The sequence below is a fragment of the Festucalex cinctus genome, chromosome 1, assembly GCF_051991245.1.
Source record: "Festucalex cinctus isolate MCC-2025b chromosome 1, RoL_Fcin_1.0, whole genome shotgun sequence".
Taxonomy (NCBI): domain Eukaryota; kingdom Metazoa; phylum Chordata; class Actinopteri; order Syngnathiformes; family Syngnathidae; genus Festucalex; species Festucalex cinctus.
The window spans coordinates 14,841,741-14,863,216 of record NC_135411.1 but is presented as its reverse complement, the minus strand read 5'-3'; the positions used below and the strand labels follow the sequence as shown (position 1 = coordinate 14,863,216).

The 21,476-nt window shown below is 36.7% G+C and overlaps 1 protein-coding gene across 1 annotated transcript in view; it reads right to left on the bottom strand.

Annotated features, from left to right (window-relative positions):
- Positions 1–21,476, bottom strand: part of pth1r (parathyroid hormone 1 receptor) — a 62,748-nt gene that overhangs the window by 3,812 nt on the left and 37,460 nt on the right. The window contains exons 3-7 of the mRNA XM_077518601.1: positions 15,582–15,692; positions 13,345–13,469; positions 8,104–8,198; positions 5,180–5,366; positions 73–226 (exon numbers count right to left, since the gene is read on the bottom strand). Coding sequence (XP_077374727.1) covers positions 73–226; positions 5,180–5,366; positions 8,104–8,198; positions 13,345–13,469; positions 15,582–15,692 — 672 coding nt within the window. The remainder of the gene's footprint in view (positions 1–72; positions 227–5,179; positions 5,367–8,103; positions 8,199–13,344; positions 13,470–15,581; positions 15,693–21,476) is intronic.

Genomic DNA, 21,476 nt, shown 5'->3' with positions numbered 1-21,476 from the left:
GGCCGAAATTATCGCTGCGACGCCACGAGATCTAATCAAGATGACGGTCCGGTCATCATCACGTCGACTCACCCCATCCGATCAGGGTGAAGCCCCAAAGATATTTCCGGTCCGAGAAGAAGGTCATGAAGATGAGGCTGTGCAGGTACAGACCCTCCACCAGGATCCAGAAGTAGTTGGTCGCCAGGAAGTACATGAAAAGAGTCACGGCCGCCTTGCAGCCGATCTGCACGCAGACAGCAGGAATCCAAAGTTGAAAACACTTTGGACACCAACATGCAACTAAATTAAAGGTGGAAAAACTTTAGTGCTCATGGGTCATGTGATTTTGGAAATGGACAGATGGGCCAGTTCATTTGAATATGAAGCTAAAAAAAAATGCGTGTATGTAAAATATTAGGGGTGTGAATTGTCTCGTACCTGACGATTCGATCCGTATCACGATTCATAGGTCATGATTCAATTCGATGTCGATTAATCCCGATATGAATTTACAAGTCGATTGTTGCGATTTTTTTTTTTACTCAAATTTAGAAAATACCATTCAGTAAACTTATACATTGTACACTGTAAGATTTGTATGAAAATGTATTATTTATTGATCTGAAACTTCAGTTTTATAACTGTGAGCCACTGTTTTTAACAAAGAGGTTGTAACATTTTTCATGTTTTGAACAGCATTGAAATAAAATATTAAGGCTTAATGTTCTATTAATATAACATTCTTCTATGCTTAAGGTGTGAAAGTTAGACGTTTTGTTGAATATTTTTCCATCAAAAATGGATGTTAAAAAATCGATTTGAGAATTGCGTGCTGTAGTATCGCGATATATTGCCGAATAGATTTTTTTAACACCCCTATAAAATATGCTAAATTGCTTAATTTAATACTTAAATAATAAATGAACAATTGTTAAATGTTGTGATTAATTGTTACTTTGAAAGCCTCTACTGGGGAAATTCCAGTGGCAACGTAGCAGACATGTCCACATCAACATTTAGCAGTAATAAATGTAATAACTAGAGCTGCGAGCAGCTATAAAGGGCCCTCGCAGCCCGGGTCACTTTGGGGTACTACTTGCACGTTGGGCTACTGGCACATTAGAAGCAGAATTTCTTTGAAAATGGCAAAATAAACCTTTACATGTGGAGTTTTTTTTGCCAGTTGTGATGAATGGCCCTAATAATGCATATATTTGCAGAGACTGGGGTCAAGTTGTATTTTAAAATTTGAAAAATGTGCTGAATTTCACAAGTTACTTCATGTTAAATATTAGTTAGCTGTCAATATGAAAAGAAAAATGCACTAAGCTATCACCAACATCTTACAAATGCAATTATGCCATCTAGTGGAAGAAAAATGACCTCAACACAAATCAATATCACACTTCTTTTTTTTTCTTTTTTTTTTTCTTTTTAACAGTAGTACATCTTGTTTATTTTAAGTCAATTTTAGGAATTATTATGAAATTACTGTATCAGTCAAGATGATACATGATGCGGCCATATTCACTATTAGTTTTTTTTTTAATAGTATTTTTCCACTTTTATGTAACAAGGCAAGGCAAGGCAAGTTTATTTGTATAGCACATTTCATACACAAGGCAACTCAATGTGCTTTACACGAGGAAAGACAACACATAAGCATCAAGAAACAGTAGTTAACATTCAGAGGGAAAAAATAAATAAATAAAAATAGGTTACAAAATTTACTAAAAAAAAAAAAAAAACAGGGTATGAAAACTTTGAAAAAAATGTATATTTTATTGTACATTTAGAACAGATATAAAATTAGCGATTTATCGTCAGTTAACTATTGAAGACATGAGATTAACTACTACTAAAGATTTTAAATTGCCTGACACGCCTAATAGTGAAAATCCACGAATAATTGATGCCAAATTAAATGCATGGGGAAAAAAAAAATATTCAAAAACGACAAATAAACAGAGCATAACAAGTAAGGTCTTATTTTGCAGAGCCAATTAATGATGTCATTGAGTGATTGGGCAAATTTGCGTTCAATATCTCCCCCCCCCCCCCACTTGTGTTATGGGTTATGGGTTAATCTTGGGCGGGGTTGTGCACTCGGCTGAGAAACGTACACGAGAGCAAACTTAAGCCGTTTAAGTGGTGAGGCAGTTTGGGATTAAGGGCTTCATTCCTTCAGGATTCCAAGGTCCGGTTGAAATCGGAGCTTTTCTTTCGCATTACAGAAAAAGCCTGGTAACAAGATCGCCTGAGCTTTACCTGACTCCAGTCAAGGGATTTTTTTTGTGCAAAGGTGTTACCTGAACCTGCTTAAATGAGGGCAGACACACACCCTCACGCAGGAAAACATGCGTGGGAACACAAACAGACAACTCGCAATCCGATAATGTCATCATACAGAGAGAATAAGACTCACTTTTGAGAGGAATAATACAACAATTGTGAACGTGACTGCGTGTCGTTCAACCGCAGGATACGGAAACAAATGCTCATCCACGATTTGAGCAGATGATGTGCACTTGTCTTGACAGAATGAGCGGAAGTCTCAGGAGAGACGGCTGATTTGGCCAGCCATCGATTCTGCTCCGGTTGCGCTCGCCCTCGCGGCTTGTTGCCTGGTTGTCGCGACGTTCTCTGATTAGAGGCCACTCGTCGCTGATTACTGACGGCTCTTTATTGTCTGCCGTCCTCTTCCGGGCTGCGACATTGATTACGGTCAGGTGGAAAAGCTGATTCGAAAAAGTGTTTGCATCGGCGATAGTTGGTTACACGTGAGTGTAAACCAGGCTGCATTTATACTACATGTGCCCAACAAGTCTATACTTGAACCCCTTTTCACACTTTTTGGACTTTTTGTGAAGGAGTACATCGTGCCCATTAGGGATGTAACGATATCCCAACATCACGATACGATATTATCACGATATAAAGGTCACGATACGATAATTATCACGATATTGTGGGGGCGTTGGCGATATTGAAAAAAGATCACAATATTGTAAAAAAAAAAAGAGCTCATACTAAAAAAAAGCACAATATTGTGCTTTTGTACATAACAGCAATGCATATAAACCACCTACAATCTCTACTAACAATATTGACTCACTTACTTACTAATGCAAGCACACATTGATCGCTTCACTAGCAAATTAGGTTCCCCTTCATCTGACAATTAGCATAGATTTTAAACATAGAAGGCCAAAACATCCCTTATGAAAATTAAACTGCACTAAAACACTAGCCACCAGAGGGTGCTAGAACTGCACAAATGGAAATCAACCTGACTTTTTTAACAGATGTGTTCCTTTTAAATATTGTGAACATGACGACGACGATATTGTGGCAGTTTTAATTTCACAAAATCACGATATTGCCCTTATTGTGACATCCCTAGTGCCCATATTTGGAAGTGCTGACGTACCAGCCTACCAGGAAGTAAAAATTGAGATTTAATCATTTTTATTGTATGTGCTATTTTAATTTCCTGAGATGTTTTTTTTTTTTTTTTTTTTTGCTATAAGCTGTAGTTATCAAAATTGTTAAATATATCACATAGTGAATCTGTGTAATAACATTTTTTTCCGGATTATACTGTAAGCCACTATTTTCCCCACATACCGCTTTAAAATGATGTTTATTTATGAATTTATACTGACGAGCTTCCAATAGATTTCCATTTATTGTCATCGTAACCCATTAAATCACATGTGTCAAGATCCGGTCCTTGAGGGTCTGAGTCCTGCATGTTTTTCAGGTATCTCTACTCCAACACACCTGATTCAATGATCAGGATAATTATCAGGCTCCTGCAGCGCTTCTAATTAGCTTAAATATGAATCAGTTGTGTTGAATGTGGGGAAACCTTAAATGAACAGTAATAAGGGGAAAAATATATTTGTAATATAGTACACCTTAACTCATTCACTCCCAAAGACGTATTTATACGTTTTTTAGGTTTTTGTTTGCTCGAGTTTTTGTATGAAGGCTTTGATGCAGTTTCTGACCTGAAGTGGAAGCTTAAAGCGATGGTAGTTATTACAAAAAAAAAGTTTCATTCATGAAACAGATGAAGCACACTTTTTTTTGTTTTTTGTAAACTCTAGCAAACAAAAACCTAAAAAACGTATACGTTTTTGGGAGTGAATGAGTTAATACAAAATTAAAATAAATACATTCAGTCGATGAATTAGTTGAATATTCAATAGGTTAATTGATCCTAAAATGATTCAATAGTGACAGCACGAATTGAGATTGACATGGACGTATATAAGGAATTACAGCAATATGTACGAGAGTTTGAACTGTCGCATCAACAGCCGGGAGAAAGAATCTCAAACTATCTTTACGTTGAACACCTTTTTTGTGCTGAAGAAAACCTACTGAAGGCATTAGGCAGATTATTAGCTTGCATATTCACGCATGCATGAAATGCACACAGTTTAAAGTGTAGTTTTGGATGGGGGGGGGGGGGGGGACTGGTGAGGGCAAGGAAAGGGGGCGGGTGGGGAGCCAAGCTGCGCCAGCCTCGAGTAAATGCTTGGCACGAGGACAAAAAAAAGCGCCGTTTATTTGCTCCGAGCCTGGAAAAGCCAGGGTGAGACGTTGCTTGCAAAAAAAAAAAAAAAAAAAAAAAAAAAAAAAAAAACACTTCCTACTGCACAGGCTCAATTCTTCACACCTCACTTGAAGCATGTGTACAGTGCTGAGGAATAACAACTCAAAAAAAATAATAATAAGAAAAAAAAAATGAAGATAAATGAGAATTCATCAAAACAATTGTCAGCCCCTTGCACCATATTTCCCCATATGTTGGCTGAGGGCGTTCATTTCTTCAACTGCAGCTTGGGCAAAGCAGTTAAAGGGACACTTTTCTTATTCCAGCCATTTTTGGCAGTCAAACATGAATATTTTGCCTATAATAACTTTGATATCTTCATTATTTTTCACGTACAATTAGTACCTTTAAAAACACATTTTGCAACTTGCTGTCGACTGAAAATGACATCACAAGGGCTCAAGTAACCAATCACAGCTCAGCTTGTGAATGTCATATGACCAAGCCTAGAAAACAGGTGAGCTTCTTTCTTTCCTTCTTTCTTTCTTTCTTTCAATAAAAAACAAGATTTGGCAGACGCCAGTGTTTTTTTTTGTTTTGTTTTGTTTTGTTTTGTATTCGGTTTGCACTCACAAAATGCGCTTTGTTGGATGGAGGCGCCTCGGTGATGGATTTGAGCTCTTCCACCGTGACGCGTTCCACATCCTCCAAGGCGGATCCCGAGTAGAGCACGACGTCCTTGACGAAGATGCTCACAGCTCTCAGCATGTAGGACACGAAGAGGTGCATGTGGATGTAGTTTCGGGTGCAGTGCAGACGTCTGAGGACACACAAAATGGCGGCGGTTTACGTCCGACTGTAATCGTTCTTATTGATCGGCTGACGACAACACATTCCTGGCAGCGAAGCTTCAAACCAGGGATGATAAAAATGTAATAAATGAATGGTCTATTTTCATGTATTGAAATTTCAAAACATATCTTTGGCGGGTAATGATAAGGACTGAGTCATCATTTCTACATCGATTATCATCTGTAATGATAAGTATTTTATATTATCAAGTGGAACAAGTCAGCACTTGCAGCCAATCTTATCAAACGGATCAGTTTTTGATTAATTTAATTTTCATTTTTTTTCTCATCACTTAATAAAGCTAAAATCTCATAATTCTTTATAAGACAGTAAACCTCCAACTATTTGAAATACATGTCCCACAGATGAATTTATTGAATTTGGCCATAAAATCCCTGCATATTAACTGTAGAGAGGTCGTGCATCATTGTAACGGTGTGTTGACATCAACTCCCGTGTCAATACCGCTAATCCCAAAACAATCTAATATTCCTTGCCCATTTAATGAGCTCGAGATTTGACAAGGCAGCCTATTGATTGCAAGCAGTACGCGACAACTAATCTCTGCCGCATTTCCCTGGTGAGAAGGTCGCACATTTATGTGAAATATCTTCTGTCCGTGCTTGGGAAAACATTTGAGGAGCGCCGGTGTCTCCGAGCTGACGTGTTTGAGATCAGACGTGCTTCTGGAACGGCAAAGCCGGAATGTCAGATGGGCCCTTGGGAGAACTTATTTAACTCATTTTGGCCCCCGTACATATTTCCCAGTGCCAGTGGAAAGAGACGCTGAAGCCTTCTGACGGATCGCGTGGAAACATTAGTAAACAGGGTGTCGATTCCTGACACTTCCTGTTGACCACTCGCACCAACAGGCCATGAAAAACATCAGCAGGCTGAATGAGAGCATGTAAGAACTCCTTATCGTCATCGTAAAGAAAATGTGTTACTCCACGTCTCCCCACCACATTCTATCTATTCTAGAGATAGACCGATATTGTTTTTTTCCAGTATCGATATCTATGCCGATTATTTCAATTTTCAATTCCACATTTTCTATTTCATTCTTTTAAAAAAATGATAGGGGACAGAAAGAAGTAAAACTTGTGATATCTTCCCCTGATCAGAAAATAACATAACATAAAAATAAATAAATAAATAATAATAATAATAATAATAATAATAATAATAATAATAATAATAATAATAATAATAATAATAATAAACACAAAATAATTAGTAGTCAAGAAGGCTGATAAAAGGGTGAAAAAATAGTGGCGTCAAAATTTCTTAAAATAAAAACGCCAATCTAGACTTTGTAATGTCTTAAAGCATATTTATTGACCAATTTTTCAGACTTTTCAAAATATAGAAGCTTTCTTATTTATTTATTTTTTTATCTTAAAAAATAGATCATCCTTTTAAATTTCTAACAAAATGTTCAGGGACCTACCAAAGTAATACCTCCATTTTAAAAAGTTACATGGAAAATTAAACATGTAAATACCATACCCCTTTATAGTTTTCTAGTTTTCTATATTTTTTCCCCAAATTTAAAAATACCTGAAATCCTAATCTTTTACATTACTTTTTTTTTAAGTCGAAGTGTCGAACAAAAACAAAAGGTTCAGAAAGTTCTCAGGGTCAGCAGCATCTCTTGTAAAGTTAACTGAAAATTTAAATAGTACCTTGACATTAAAACGGTTTTAGATTGACATTTTATCAGCCGTCAGAATATTAAAAAAGGAAGATACTGATATCATTTTTCAACATATTTTTGTCACAATTGTTTTTCAGAAGAAAATGAAAAAAAAAAACTAAAATAGAAGACATTCATTGAGACGATGACGATAACTGAACTGACTGACAATTTCGTCAGTGATTAAAATGAAAACAGCACAGTGAGGAAAATTGATAAAATCCAATCAGAAGAAGAAATGAAATGTGGGCGGGAGAAAAGAACCATTTAGAAACTGTTCACTGCTCTTAAGTTAATGCTAAAAAATATTTCCATTCATTGTGCAGCTATGAGATTAATCTCAGGCAATTATGCACTATTATTTTTTAATTTAGGTGAAAACTAAAAGACGGCATACTATTGTCAATTTGTGTTTCATTGAAACAAAGTTGAAATAATAAAGACACTTGTGTTAAATGTGACTTGCATGTTAAACTACAGTTAAAATAGTTATGTTATAATATTCTGTATAAAAGTTGAAATGTATGCTGAAAGAAAACATCGACTAAATTGTCAGTTTAGTCAACAAAAATTGCTCTTTATTTCGTCGACTAAAATTGGATTAAAACTAAAATACAAACAGATGTCTAAATTATGACTAAAACTTTAATTAATTTTAGTCAAAAGACTATAACTAAAACTAAATTAGAATTTCTTGTAAAAATTATCAGTTTAATGTAGTCTCATCTCGCTACCCTCCAAAGCCATGTATTTATTTATTTTTTTATTGTTTTTTATTTTTTATGTACAATCACTTAAAAATATTTTACTTGTCTCGAGGGCTGTCCAATTCTTTCTAAATGACTTTTGTTGCTAACCGGACTTCAATAATTTGCCTAAGAAAACGATCAGCTCACTGTGACATATAGAGGACTTCCTGTTTTGGCTTAATAAAAAAAAAAAAAAAAAAAAAAAAAACTCCAAGGGATGAGTCTGATGAAAGGGGCAGTGACAGACAGCAGCGACCCACCGGAAATATCCCAAGATGACCACGGCCACTATGAGCGATCCCAGCGAGACGGAGTAGCCCACGGTGTAGATGAGGTACAAGCGGTGAAAAACATCCTGTTGGAAGAACGATAGAAACACTTAATGAGACTGAAGTCAAGTCCAAACACTAATGAGGCAAGTTTCGTTCAGTGGCATGAGGATAATAAGTCCCAAATTGATTGTTGTCATGTTAATAATGAGACACTGAACTTCACGGTGGATCCTCACACAATGATGATAATGATGATGTTTGGAGTGCTAAGCTGCGGAGGTATTCAAACAGCAATGATTTGATTGGGGTTAATGCACAGCTGAGAGACCTTCATGACAGCATATGCGTCTGTGTAGTGGCTGGTGAGTATTTTGTGTAAGAACAACGCCATATAGATGCTAATTGTTAGCCTGTGTGCTACAGTGTTTCAGTTGTTTGTTAGCATTAAGGTAGCAGAAGCTATGATGTTTTAATACCCTTTGCTTTATTTTTGATGTAATAGTAACCTTCAGCTTGAAGATGTTTTTTAAGAATATCATATTTAATTATGCTATCTGCTAAAATGCAGCTTGTTTTGAAGCGCTAACAGTTAACATTCGTCGATAAAGATACATTGATTTCCATAGAAAACATACTTGCTAACATTTGCATATTTTCCCATTTTTAGAACACTTGTCGTGATGAGGGTCACAGTTGAGCTGAAATTTGCACTAGCCAAGTTTGGACAGGAGACAGGGTGTATATCTGGTAGGCTACTGGTCGCCAATCAGCCATGCGCCACAGAAGTCAAACAGCTATTTTCATTCACGAGTCATTTCAAGTCTTCAATTAACCCAAGAAGCATGTTTTTTGTTTTTTGGAATACGTGAGAAAGTTGGAGTACTTGGTGCAAACACTCCACACAACAACAGACCAACAAAACTGGTGTCATATGCGTTGGTAGACTATTTTTGGTCAACTGAATCCTAGCACCCTTAAAATATAAGTTGTTTGGTATATGTTAGATGAGGATTTTTTGTTTGTTTGTTTTTTTGGAACTAGGAAATTTTCAGGTGGAAAGAGACAGCATCACTGTCTGACGCTGTTTGAATGGGAGAAGCTAGCTAGCTAGCTAGCTAGCTGTCCTGTGCGGTCAGTGCGGATGTTTATATTAAACCCGAGGTGTTACTGACAAGCTAACTGATTGAATACCCTTGATCAAAAAGTGTTATGCTTTTTATTCTTCTTCCTCTGACTCTAAAATTGTGCCAGGCTGGCGCTGTTAATATTTGAACATTAACATAAAAATAGCATTCTGTCTATCAGCTCAGAAGTACAGCGACAGGAAACAGCCACTCATGAGAAACTTCTGATAAAACCAGCGCTACTTTCACCCAATCTCTTCATTAGTAGTCAATTTCAAGGAAGAAAAAAAAAACGAGCCAGTCCTTGCCGTCTCTATCTCGTCCAAACTACGCTGACGGATTCAATTACATTCCCAAACTTCCATAATCGTTTCCCTTTGAAGCTTGGAGAAAACGATTTTGTGAGATTACACACCCGCTGCCGTTCCTGATCTGATGTCAGCGTGAAAATAATAATAATAAAAAAAGATGATAAGCATGACCTGAAAGTGTAAATTGTTGCCTGTCAGACAAGCAGGAGCAAACACCTGGGGTGAACTGGAACTCCGACTGTGAGCCGGTGCTGGAAAACCAACACCTGATCTCAGTGATGCGCTACATAAAAACATTGACTCAAGTCAAGTCATCTTAGCAGATTGGCTAATTGCCGTCATTGTCATTACTTCCTCATAATCACTCCTTCCCAGCAACCCATTCGAGAAATGGACGCATACAGTTCATTTGAAGTTCATGGTAATGGTTCATTATTTCTCAGTTTCGTTTCAGATTTCCGAGCCGTCTGCCGATCAACACAATCTCTCGTCCTTCAACAAGGTCTGCATTCTGGCGTATCTTCGCTGGCGCTGACTTGAAGCCATCCATCATTGATGGCCTCACCGCCATCTTATCAACCTCTGCCTTCATCCTAGCAGAGACTCTTACGCACAATCTACTGGCATCAATTTCTTCACCTCCTTTCCACACTCACCATTACAAGTCATTCATCTTTGCTATATCTTCATCGACCACTCTCATTCTCTTACATACAGCGCGGAGGAGTGGATTCTTAAGAAAGTAAGTTTCGGGGAATTTTTTTGTCAGTTTTTTTTGCCCAACAAGAAAATTAATTTTTTGCATTAGAAAATTGATCTCAAATTAAGGAAAAATCGGATTAAATTAAAGAAACTTTTTCTTAAAAAGACATTACAGCTAACTAGTGTTGTTCCGATACTGATACTGGTATCGGCAGAGGTGCCGATACTGCATTAAAATAGTGGTATCGGTATCGGTGACTACTCACAAGTAACACGCCGATACCATTAATTCCAACGCTAATATAGGATTTCGGATGCAGTATCTTGTGTCTTGCTGGTGCACGACATTCACTGATATATGACATGTTCACTGCATGCCGATCTAAGATATCCTATTGGCCCTTGAATGCTCTGAACCAATGGCAGGACAGCTTTTTCCTGTTGAGGGAAAAAAACCTTAAGTATCGGTATGGTATCGGTATCGGCCGATACTGCAAACCTGGGTATCGGTATCGGTTTCGGGAGCCAAAAAACGGTATCGGAACAACACTACAGACATTAAGAAAAAAAATATTCATAGCAAGCTCAAATAATGGTTTGCATGGAATGACCAGCAGAAAAACAAGACTCCCCCCCCCCCCATTATTTTAAAAGGAAAACCAATTACACAACTTCTCAATTGAGAAATTAGGGAATAAAATACCATTAATGTTTAAACACAGCTGTTTTTGTTTTCAAGCACATTATTAACCCATTGCCTCCCTGCATGGCACTCAGCATTAAGAGTTGGAATCAAATGGTCTGTTTCAAGAAAATATGTCAGAATTATTTGCTATGTAAAATTACCAAATTGTTAATAGTTAAATTGAGAAAAATAATCTTTATTAATGAAAAGATACCACTTGTTTTAAGTAAACTTTTCTTACATAACATTTTTTTTTTTGCTTCTAAATAATAAAATTTTCCCTAAATTTTGGCAAGTTTTTCTACTTTTAAGACCTGTTACTGTTTTAAAGGGGCTATATTTATAGACTAGTTTTAAGAATTCTTGTCAAGCTAATTCTGCTTACCCCGTTGGCAGATTTTTTTTTTTGCTGAAGAAAATGTGTCTAAATTTGAAGAAATTTTCGCTTATTGTTAGTACGTTATTTTTTTTATTTATTTATTTTTTTTTTTCAGTGATGATATTCTGTCTTCAGATAATCTTCATTCCTCTCCTGTCCAGGGACGTCTCCACCTTTCTAAATGGTCCTCCGCATGCTCGTTTCTGTCACTTCAGATCACATTCAACTCCGAACATCCTGATCCATGTGGATTCAAGTCTAACATCATTCATTTGTCAGCCTATCCTTCAACACTGCAAACAGGACGGGGCTCAGAGCTGATCCTTGATGGAATCACATTTATTGTCATTGAACAACAAAATTCAGGTCACAACGGTGACAAACAGGTAGAAGCACAGTATGTCTTACAATTAGCGTGCTATTCTAACATACTTCTCTCCCACTCCAGACTTCCTCAAGAATTACCACAGCTCCTTCCTGGATATTCTCTCATAGGCTTGTCAAACACAAGGCCCGGGGGCAGGATCCGGCCTCCCACAACATTTTACGTGGCCCGATGTGTGTCTATTTCAATTTTCTTGCTAACATCTGTTTCAAAATTGTAATTTTTTTTCTCACTTTCCGTTGACTTCAAATGTAAAATACTAGATACTAGCTAGCCATATATATATATATATATATATATATATATATATATATATATATATATATATATATATATATATTTGCATATGATGATTCTTGTGGTTCTGGTGATGGATGGATGGATGGATGGATGTATTGACGGATGGATGGATGGATGGATGGATGGATTGATGGATTGACGGATGGATGGATTGACGGATGGATGGATGGATTGACGGATGGATGGATGGATGGATGGATGGATGGATGGATGGATGGATGGTTTCACAGTCATGACAGCCCTCTAGGGGAAGCTAAAACTAGAATGTGGCAAGCAACAAACGAGCATGAAACCTCAGCTCTAACTCTATAAAAACATAATTGAATGACTCAATTCAGCTGCTTCTGACCTTGTCTGCACCATTTTGCAACACAGTACAAAAATTTGTTTGAGTCAATATTTCTACTAATATTAACATTGTTTTATCATATTATAAGGCTGAATGATATACATTTTAAATAATACCTGTCACTGCAGAATGATCGTTCTATCCACATTAACTCTTTTGCTCCCAAAGACGTATTTATACGTTTTTTTGCGTTTGTTATTTTCTAAACACGTTTTATGTGTTATTCTAAAATTCAGAGAATGGTAATGGAAATGGTTGTAAGTGCAAAAACGGCCAGCAGGTGGCAGCAGAGTATAAGAGATAAACGAGGACCATTTTGCAACAAGCTCTTTTCCCCACTGTTTTAAACAGATTTGTCAATAATGATGAAACGTTGCTATATTATCATACTAATTGCTGCAAAATGGGAAACAGATAGAAATATACTTTTTTTTCCAGATGAAAGAAGAGACTCTCATGTTTCCATAGCAATAGAACACGATATTCTGTGGGCCTTGCAAAATCAGTCAAAATCCAGAAAAACAGCAAAGGGGGTTGCTATATATATATATATATATATATATATATATATATATATATATATATATATATATATATATATATATATATATATATATATATATTCTAATTTATATCCTGTTTATATTCAGTTTTTGTATGACTTTGGTCCAGAGACGACAGATGAAAATGAGCTTTTTACCTAAATGTAGCGCATAAACAGTAATGTTTATTAATGTCTTTTGTCTGTTCAATAAACCCAAAAATATTCAGCAGCACATTGCTGTCACAATGACTTGTCTTGTACTGCTTGACAGATCACTCATGACTAAACTAATGACAATATGGCGCCAGTCTATGGAAGAATTTATACTACACATTGGAACAACACTCCAAAATGGCAAACTCACAATATAGAGCACGATTTTGTGTATAGGAAGTGATTCGTGGAAGCTCAAGAAAAATGTGAAAGCGTGCAGCATGTTGTGATCCTTACCTTCTCTTGGCTCTGGTTGTAATGATAAAGGAATTTTGCACATTCACTATAATTGGCCCACGTCTTGTTATTGGCTGTGGAGATCTCCCACGTCCCGTTGCTGCCGCATCGGCGGTACGCTCGTCCTGTACACAAGTACAACAAAATTAATTCCATTTTTTAATAAACACTACAAAACACCAAGAGAGGTGTGTGTGCACGAGGTCTTCTGACTAAATCTGTGTTCATACTGAGGAGACTAATTTGACAATTTAAACATTTCCTCCCTTGCAAACAAAGTAATCAAAGGTCCAATTGTTGGATTTCACTGAAAGATTGTCCTGTGGTATGGCGTGTGTTAAGAATGTTTTTTTTTCCCCCGTCCTCTCCGGTTGGCTCGGAAAACAGTTGCGGTTGACGATCATCAATGTTACAACTGCTCAACGTTAACAATAGCAAATCTGTGTGTGTGCGTGTGTGTGGTCAACACCAGCCACAGACTTTGTGATTGGGATGTGAAATGGAAGGAACGGAAGGATTTAGAACAATTTTTCACATGTTGAATTTTTATAAATCGGGATGCATGTACTCTACTTCACACAGCAGCGTCTTGTCCCACTTATAACCGACATTAAATTGCTGCCTTTTGATCACAAACATGCAGATTTTCATTTGGAATAGGGCATTTAAAAATAACCTGAGCCACATGTTGCTTCACCTGTTTCAAGACAAAGTATCAAAGATCAAGTTACGGTCTGGAGTCTTTAATTCGGCTATCATTTTTTTAAATTTTTATTTATTTATTTATTTTTTTAATAATACGACCTAAAGACTTGGTATACAGTTTTAAAATTAGCATGTCAGTTCAAAACTATGAAACTTTAGGAATTTCTGCTTTATATCAGAATAGCAATATTAATGATTAACACTACGCGGGCTCTCTCTAGTGTTATGCAAACAATCACCACATTAAATGTTCACACTGTAATATTGTTACAATGCCTGAAACTTAATCCTTTAGAACGCATTGTTTTGTAGGTACACTTTTTAAATAACCTTAATGTGAAATACATTTTAATCAAATCATTAGTCTTGTGGTTAGAGTATCTTTCCAGGTTAGACCATCGGGCCTAAAATAGACAAGTCTACTTTCTCCCTAGGTATGATCAAAGGAAGATTATAATTTGCAATCTTCTGCTTGGATTTGGTAATGACAAATATCTGTTGTCAACTTTCAACTGGGATGATGACTATTGTACAACTTTCAGGAATTGCTGATTTTGAAGGGATACTTGACTCATTATAATTTTCAGTCGTGAAAAGTTCATATTTTGTCCAGAATGAATTTGATGACTTCATTATTTTTCATGTACAAGTACCTTTAAAATAGGGTTGTTAAAAAAAATCGATTCGGCAATATATCGTGATACTACATCACGCAATTCTCGAATCGATTCAATAGGCGGCTGAATCGATTTTTAAACTTCCATTTTTAATGGAAAAATATTCAACAAAACGTCTGACTTCGGGTTAGGATTCACACCTTGAGCATGGAAGAATGTTATATGAACGGAACATTAAGCCTTAATATTTTATTTTAATGCTGTTCAAACATGAAACAGATTACAACCTGTATTAGACTGAAGTTTCAGATAAATAAATAATACATTTTCATACAAATATTACACTCTACAAGTTTACTGATTAGTATTTTCTAAATTTGAATGAAAAAAATCGCAACAATCGACTTGTAAATTCGTATCGGGATTAATCGGTATCGAATCGAATCGTGACCTGTGAATCGTGATACGAATCGAATCGTCAGGTACTAGGCAATTCACACCCCTACTTTAAAAAGTAATTTTTCTACTTGCTGTCCACTGATGATGACATCACCTGTGCCGTTACCTACTTCCTCAGCACAGGTGATGTCATCATCAGTCGACAGCAAGTAGAACAATTACTTTTTAAAGGTATTAATTGTACATGAAAAAAACTGAAGTTACCACATTAATTATAGACAAATTATTAACTTTTTACTGCTGAAAATGACTCAAAGAGTCAAGTATCCCTTTAAATGACAGCCAGCAATGTGAACTATTACATTACCAATGAAGCGTGTGTGCCATATTCTATTCTTATTTGCGTTTTGATAGCTTTGGAATGGGGGCTCGTTGTCTAACAAACACACATTCCATGTTTTGAAAACATTGGAGGCATGTTGAAGAAAATCAACTTTGAGTCTGCTACCGGCTTACCTCTGTGGTTGAAGTCGTAGATGTACTCCGGACATGAAGTGGACACGAGTTTTCCCGAAGCCGCTTCGGGCCAACACACAATGCCGTCCCATTCTGGTGAGCAGTAACCATCTATGGAGACAATATAGCATCACGTATTATATAGCTTTCTACAAAAGCAGCAGTGTGAATTCATGTGAAAACTGGTCTTTAAAAAAAAAAAAAAAAAAAAAAAAAAAAAAAAGGGGGCACATGAATGTGCTTTACATAGTGTGCAAATGAGCGTCCATTTATGACACTGTGGGTCTAGCAGAGAGCACACATTGTTGTCCACTTTCCATCCATTAAGATGCAATTAAGACTTACATTAATGGCATTCTATGGATGATGAGTGCTTGCAACAAACACATCTTCATTGCAACTAGTGTGACACACAACTGGCGAGCAATCCACGGTGTGCCACGATTCTCGTCCAAAGTCGACTGGCATACGCTCCAGCTAACCCCTAATGAGGTCAACGGCATGCAGTGTGGAGCATCAGTTTTTCTATGCAGCACAATTACTGTGGAAATGTCATAAAATGCATAATTGAGGCCCATCATAATTGCGCTGAAACACACATACGCATACACCCTTTTTTTTAAAAAGCGGGGCGGGGAGTCTCCCTATGAAAATAAAAATACGCATTTAAAAAAATCTACTTAACAAAAACACTGACAAAAAATAAATAAATCTGAGAATAGGCAAATCTGTGGGTCGACTACAACAAATAATGAAATGATTCATATTTTTATTTTGGTTTTAAAAGGCAAAAATATTATTTGTAGTTTATTATTTGTAAAAAATAATGACTATTTATAAAATAAATAATAAATATATATATTAAAAAAATAAAATAATATACAGTATACATATATTTACCGGTATTCCTCCAAAAATATTTAAAAAATATTTTTATTCTAAAATGAATTTAAAACTATCCATCCGTCCATTTTCTTGACCACTTATTCCTCACAAGGGCCGCGGGGAAATTAAAACTATTCACAATAAAAGCAAGATAATACATTAAAATATGGTATATATTTATGAGTCTAAATTTTTAAATTCTAATTAATATTTTTTTATTTGTAAAATTGATCAGTAATTATTGACAAAAAATAAAATACTGCATATATTTGAAATTTTTTTTTTTTTTTCGAAAATACTTTCTAGCAACTACCCGCAAAAAAAATCATCATCATCATCATCATCATCATCATCATCATCATCATCAAATAAAATGAAAATATCGTATAATATACTGTATTTTGATTTTAATTGTACTATAATTCCAATTTTCTCTAAATTCATTTTTTTAATGATTCTTAATTTAAAAATAATAAATAAATATTCACAATAAATAAAATAATAATAAAACTAGATTTTACACCAATCTGAGCAGCTAGATTGGGATCAAGACTTTAAGCTATGTAAAATCGGTGATCAAGTTTTTTAAATAAATCCATCTTCTGATTGAATCTGTGATCAATTATTGTTTTTTTTTAACTCGATCGCTGATCCGTTGAAAAATTGTGAAAAGCATAAATGAGACAATTTTTCAAATGTTATTACAGATGTTCAACAAAAGATTGGGGTTGTTGTTGACATTACGAAAGAAAAAAACCCCTGAAACATCGAAACTGCCAGAGGCCCATAAGATGATTGTCAGCAGACGGGTGGACCACAGGCCTCTGATAACAACGTTCCCCCTCCACGGTCCACCCCACCCCAGATTCCTGGCGTACGCTTTGGCATTTATGTTGTGTCATTATTGGAAACATCTGCCTGACTTTGACCACTAATAACCAGCTTGGGATAAAACCAAAAGTATGCTTTCTCTGCAGTCCATCCATTAAGTTCCTGCAATCAGAGATCAGAAAGGGGGGGCGGCGGCACACATTGACGACACGAAACCCCCTCCCCCCCTGCCATGCCCCCTCCACCCACGCCTGGTTGTTACTAAATGAAAGCGCAGACTTGAGAATACCCCCTGACCACACATCCTGAGCTCTTACTATAGGACCACCTACGTACCAATCGGCCTAAATTAGATACATTGTACTGTGTTTATACATGTATATATGTGTACATAATAGAGACATCATATGACTTACAACGCAAACAAAGACGAGACTCAAAGGGAAGTCTGGTATTAGTGATGCAAATGGGCCCGACACCCACGGCGTGATTTTAATTATGACCTGCAGATGTCAAAACAGCTGCTCCACGTTTTCCCCAGTGATGTTATTCTATGCACAGACCACAAGCTCCAGCTATTTTTGACCCAAAGCGAGGTCTGGGGCATCGATCCCACATCCCACCACACTGTCCTCCTCCACTTCGCCCTCAGTGTGTTTCCCCTCAATGAGATGCTTGTCTAGCAATTGGGTGTATTTTAAGTACAAATAACAAGAACATACTGAGGGAGAAAGAAAGTTGATATAATACAGAGAGTGTTTTTTTCCTTCTCTTCCCAAATCTAGAACGACATTAAGGCAGTCGGATGGAACTTATGTGAAGCCGTAGTTCAAACTTGCCACACTGTTGTAGCTGCCATTTAAGTCAGCTATAAAAATAAATACATTTTGTTTGATTATAGCATACATTTAAGATTTATTAATAATAAATCTTAAAACATAAATGTATTAATAATAAATCTTGTTAATGTACTGTTATGTTTGGGGTTTGTTTCTAAAGTGGAACTTTTTGCCTGACTTTGACCACTGCTAGCATACTATTGCTAGCATGTTAGCTCATTAGCAGGCCTACGCAGTGGATGTTAACATGTTGTTCTCTATGAAAATTATATTCTGTTATTTACTGTCATTCCTTAATATTGTGTTTTAATTGTGCAAACAACTGTGTTTGAGTGGTTTGTCATAGTGTAGAACCACTAAAGTAGCTAAATACATTATTAAAGACGTTTATCTTGGGGGTTACTAGCCACCGATATGTGTGATTGCCACTCGAGCCCCTGAGACTACCTTGTGTGCAAAAACGGCCGTCTAGACATCTAAAGCGCCTCGGCGGGTGGTCAGCTAGGAAAAAATACAGAAATAAGTCTCCCCACCACCCCAAAAAAAGACTGAGAAAGTGCACACTCGCCGTGATCCTTTGGGTGTTCCGCACAGTCAAGGTCACACCACAAAGCAACAACGCGCCACATAACTTTGGTCAAAGTTACTAAAAACAATCCAACATGTCCGACGCCTTGCCACCACTTCATGGTACACACTTACACGGATCATCAAGAAGCTTTCATTGGATTTCACCTTGTTCTGCCTGTTGCTAGTTGATGCCAACAGCACGGCTAAGTACAAAGCACGTAGTAAAAAAGAACAAGAGATAGTCGCTAATCATAGCGACAGGTCGCTAAATTAGCAACACCAAGTAGGCCTCCTATGTTCGTCACGGTGTGCCGTAAAATTTTAGTCTTTGTGTACTTTGACAGAAGAATTTTAGAGACCTCTAAGACCTTAAGCGTCATTTTTAAATTTGGTAGCAACTTGCCAAAGTTTGTCTTTGAAGGACCCATGCAAATGAATTAAAATGGAATCCTTAAATTGCCAAATTCCTGTGTGTTTTCAGGCATGACGTCTTGAGATTTTCTTTAGTGTGTCTACTCTGAAGAGACAGGTCTACTAAATTTCATGTTGCAATGAGAAACCGGCTTCGGGCGCTTGAGTTTCAAAACATTCTGACGGCACTACTGAATTTCTCCATCAAATAGTCTGTTTTCCCCATCAGGCAGAGGCAGAAAAAAAAAGGTATGAATTGCAATTATCTCAGTTCCATAGCCGCTATAGTTAACTGTGGAGCTCATCTTTGCTAACCAAGACTGCAGGACCTACTAAAACATGTAACAGGTCTCTCAGATGAATTAAAGTGAGTAGTCTTAATGAGATCCCATCTGCCTTGGTTCTTGCAGTTCTGCTCTATTTCTCCATACAGTAATAGTTTGTTTTAAACACCTCTTTCACTTGACATAAAGGAAAAATTAGCAGTATTTAGAAAATCTTCTGATTATTAACATTTAAGAGAGTCTGTGCTAACGCTCCTTATGTAAGTCAGCAACAGGACTTGCCTGGTACAAGCGCAACACTGGAAAATGGAGATCCTTAATGGGGCCATTAAAAGGAAAAAACTTTAATCAAGCAGAAACGGGAACATGTGCAACGTATTCAACCATCCACTAATGTGTATGTTTCACTAATCAGGTAAAAAAAAAAAAAATCACGACTTCTTTAACTGGAAGAAGAATGTGCGGCACTCAAAATGACCCACAATGCACTCTGAAAAGCAATAAACATGAATGTTCACTCAACCGAGTTGATATAGACCACAATGCATTGGCGTAATTATTGCGCGGGAATTAAAATATACAACGGAAATAATTCATTCATTTAGTTGAAAATATGTACAACAAAGGAAATAAAGTACAGCCATCGCATGGCCGATAGTGGGATTACATCAAATATAAACAGTAGACCAAAATAGAGTTTATTATCTGTACAAAATAATAAATACAAAATAAACGAAATTGCAGGGGCGGTACTGCATGTCATATGTTTTCAAAAGGCCTGTGCTGTCTGATCAGTCCAAACATGACAAATTAGTGTGTTAATTTTGAGTTATTTTAAAGTTCCTTTAAAGGCACTATTTTTTATTTTTGTATTTTTTAAATAATGACCACCCCTTACTTGGAAAGCCCGTACTGGGGGAATTCCAGCCGCAATGCAGTGGACATGTCCATGTCAAAAATTAGCAATAATAATGCATATATTTGTGGAGACTGTGGTCAAGTTGCATTTTACAATTTTAAAAATGTGCATAATTTCACAAGTTACTTCATGTTAAAGATTCGATACCTCTTAAAATGAAAGGAAAAATGCACTGAGCTGTCGCCAACGTCTTACAAGTGCAATTATGCCATCTAGTGGCAGAAAAATGACCTCAACACAAATCAATATCACTTCTTTTTTTTACAGTACAGTACATCTTTTTAATTTTAACTCAATTTTATGTACTATTATGAAATTACTCTACCAATAAATAAAAGATGCAGCCATGTTTCTATTAATTTAACATTTTTCCACTTTCATGTCAATAAGAGTATGAAACTTTTTGGAAAAATTAAGAACAGATAAAAAAAAAAAATTGCCATTCATCGTGAGTTAACTATTGAAGTCATGCGATTACTTCTGATTAAAAATTTTCATCGCCTGAAATCCCTAGAATAATACTTTAAAAACCTGCTGGTTTGGACTGGCGAATAAACGAGGTAAGAGTCCAAATGTGGTGCGGAAGTGTGACATGAAGCCTCGCAGTCTCACTGACCCGTCGGAACGGATTAAGCGGGCTGGTGGTCAGATGAGCAACACACACAAACACACACAGGCACACGCACACTCTCATTGCAGTGGCTCTTAAATACACTTGGAGAACAAACATGTCATTATCATAATAAGAGTCGTTTGGCGCCTGGAATCATATTTTCACAATCTCATTGGAGATTCTTGGAAAGTGCTCAAACCCACCCTTGGGAAACACCAACACGGGAAGAACAAAAGCTTTTGTGTCCATATCCTGGAAGCAAACACTTTTAATTGCATGTTTCTTTTACATGCGGTCAATCACTACGACTGCAATTCACTTGGAACGAAGCGGCCACGTAATATCGGTTTGGCTATGATAATCCTAAATATCCTTCCAGGCACTCAAGTGGACAGACAACCACAACGCGGTTGGGTTTCTGCTGGATATTGATGTTCCTCCGGCATCCATAAATATACAAATAATCACCCCCTTGGCCGGACCGCAAGCAGAGGAAACACAAAAGCAATTTACGCCTCAAGTTGCCAAGCTTTTTGACTGTCA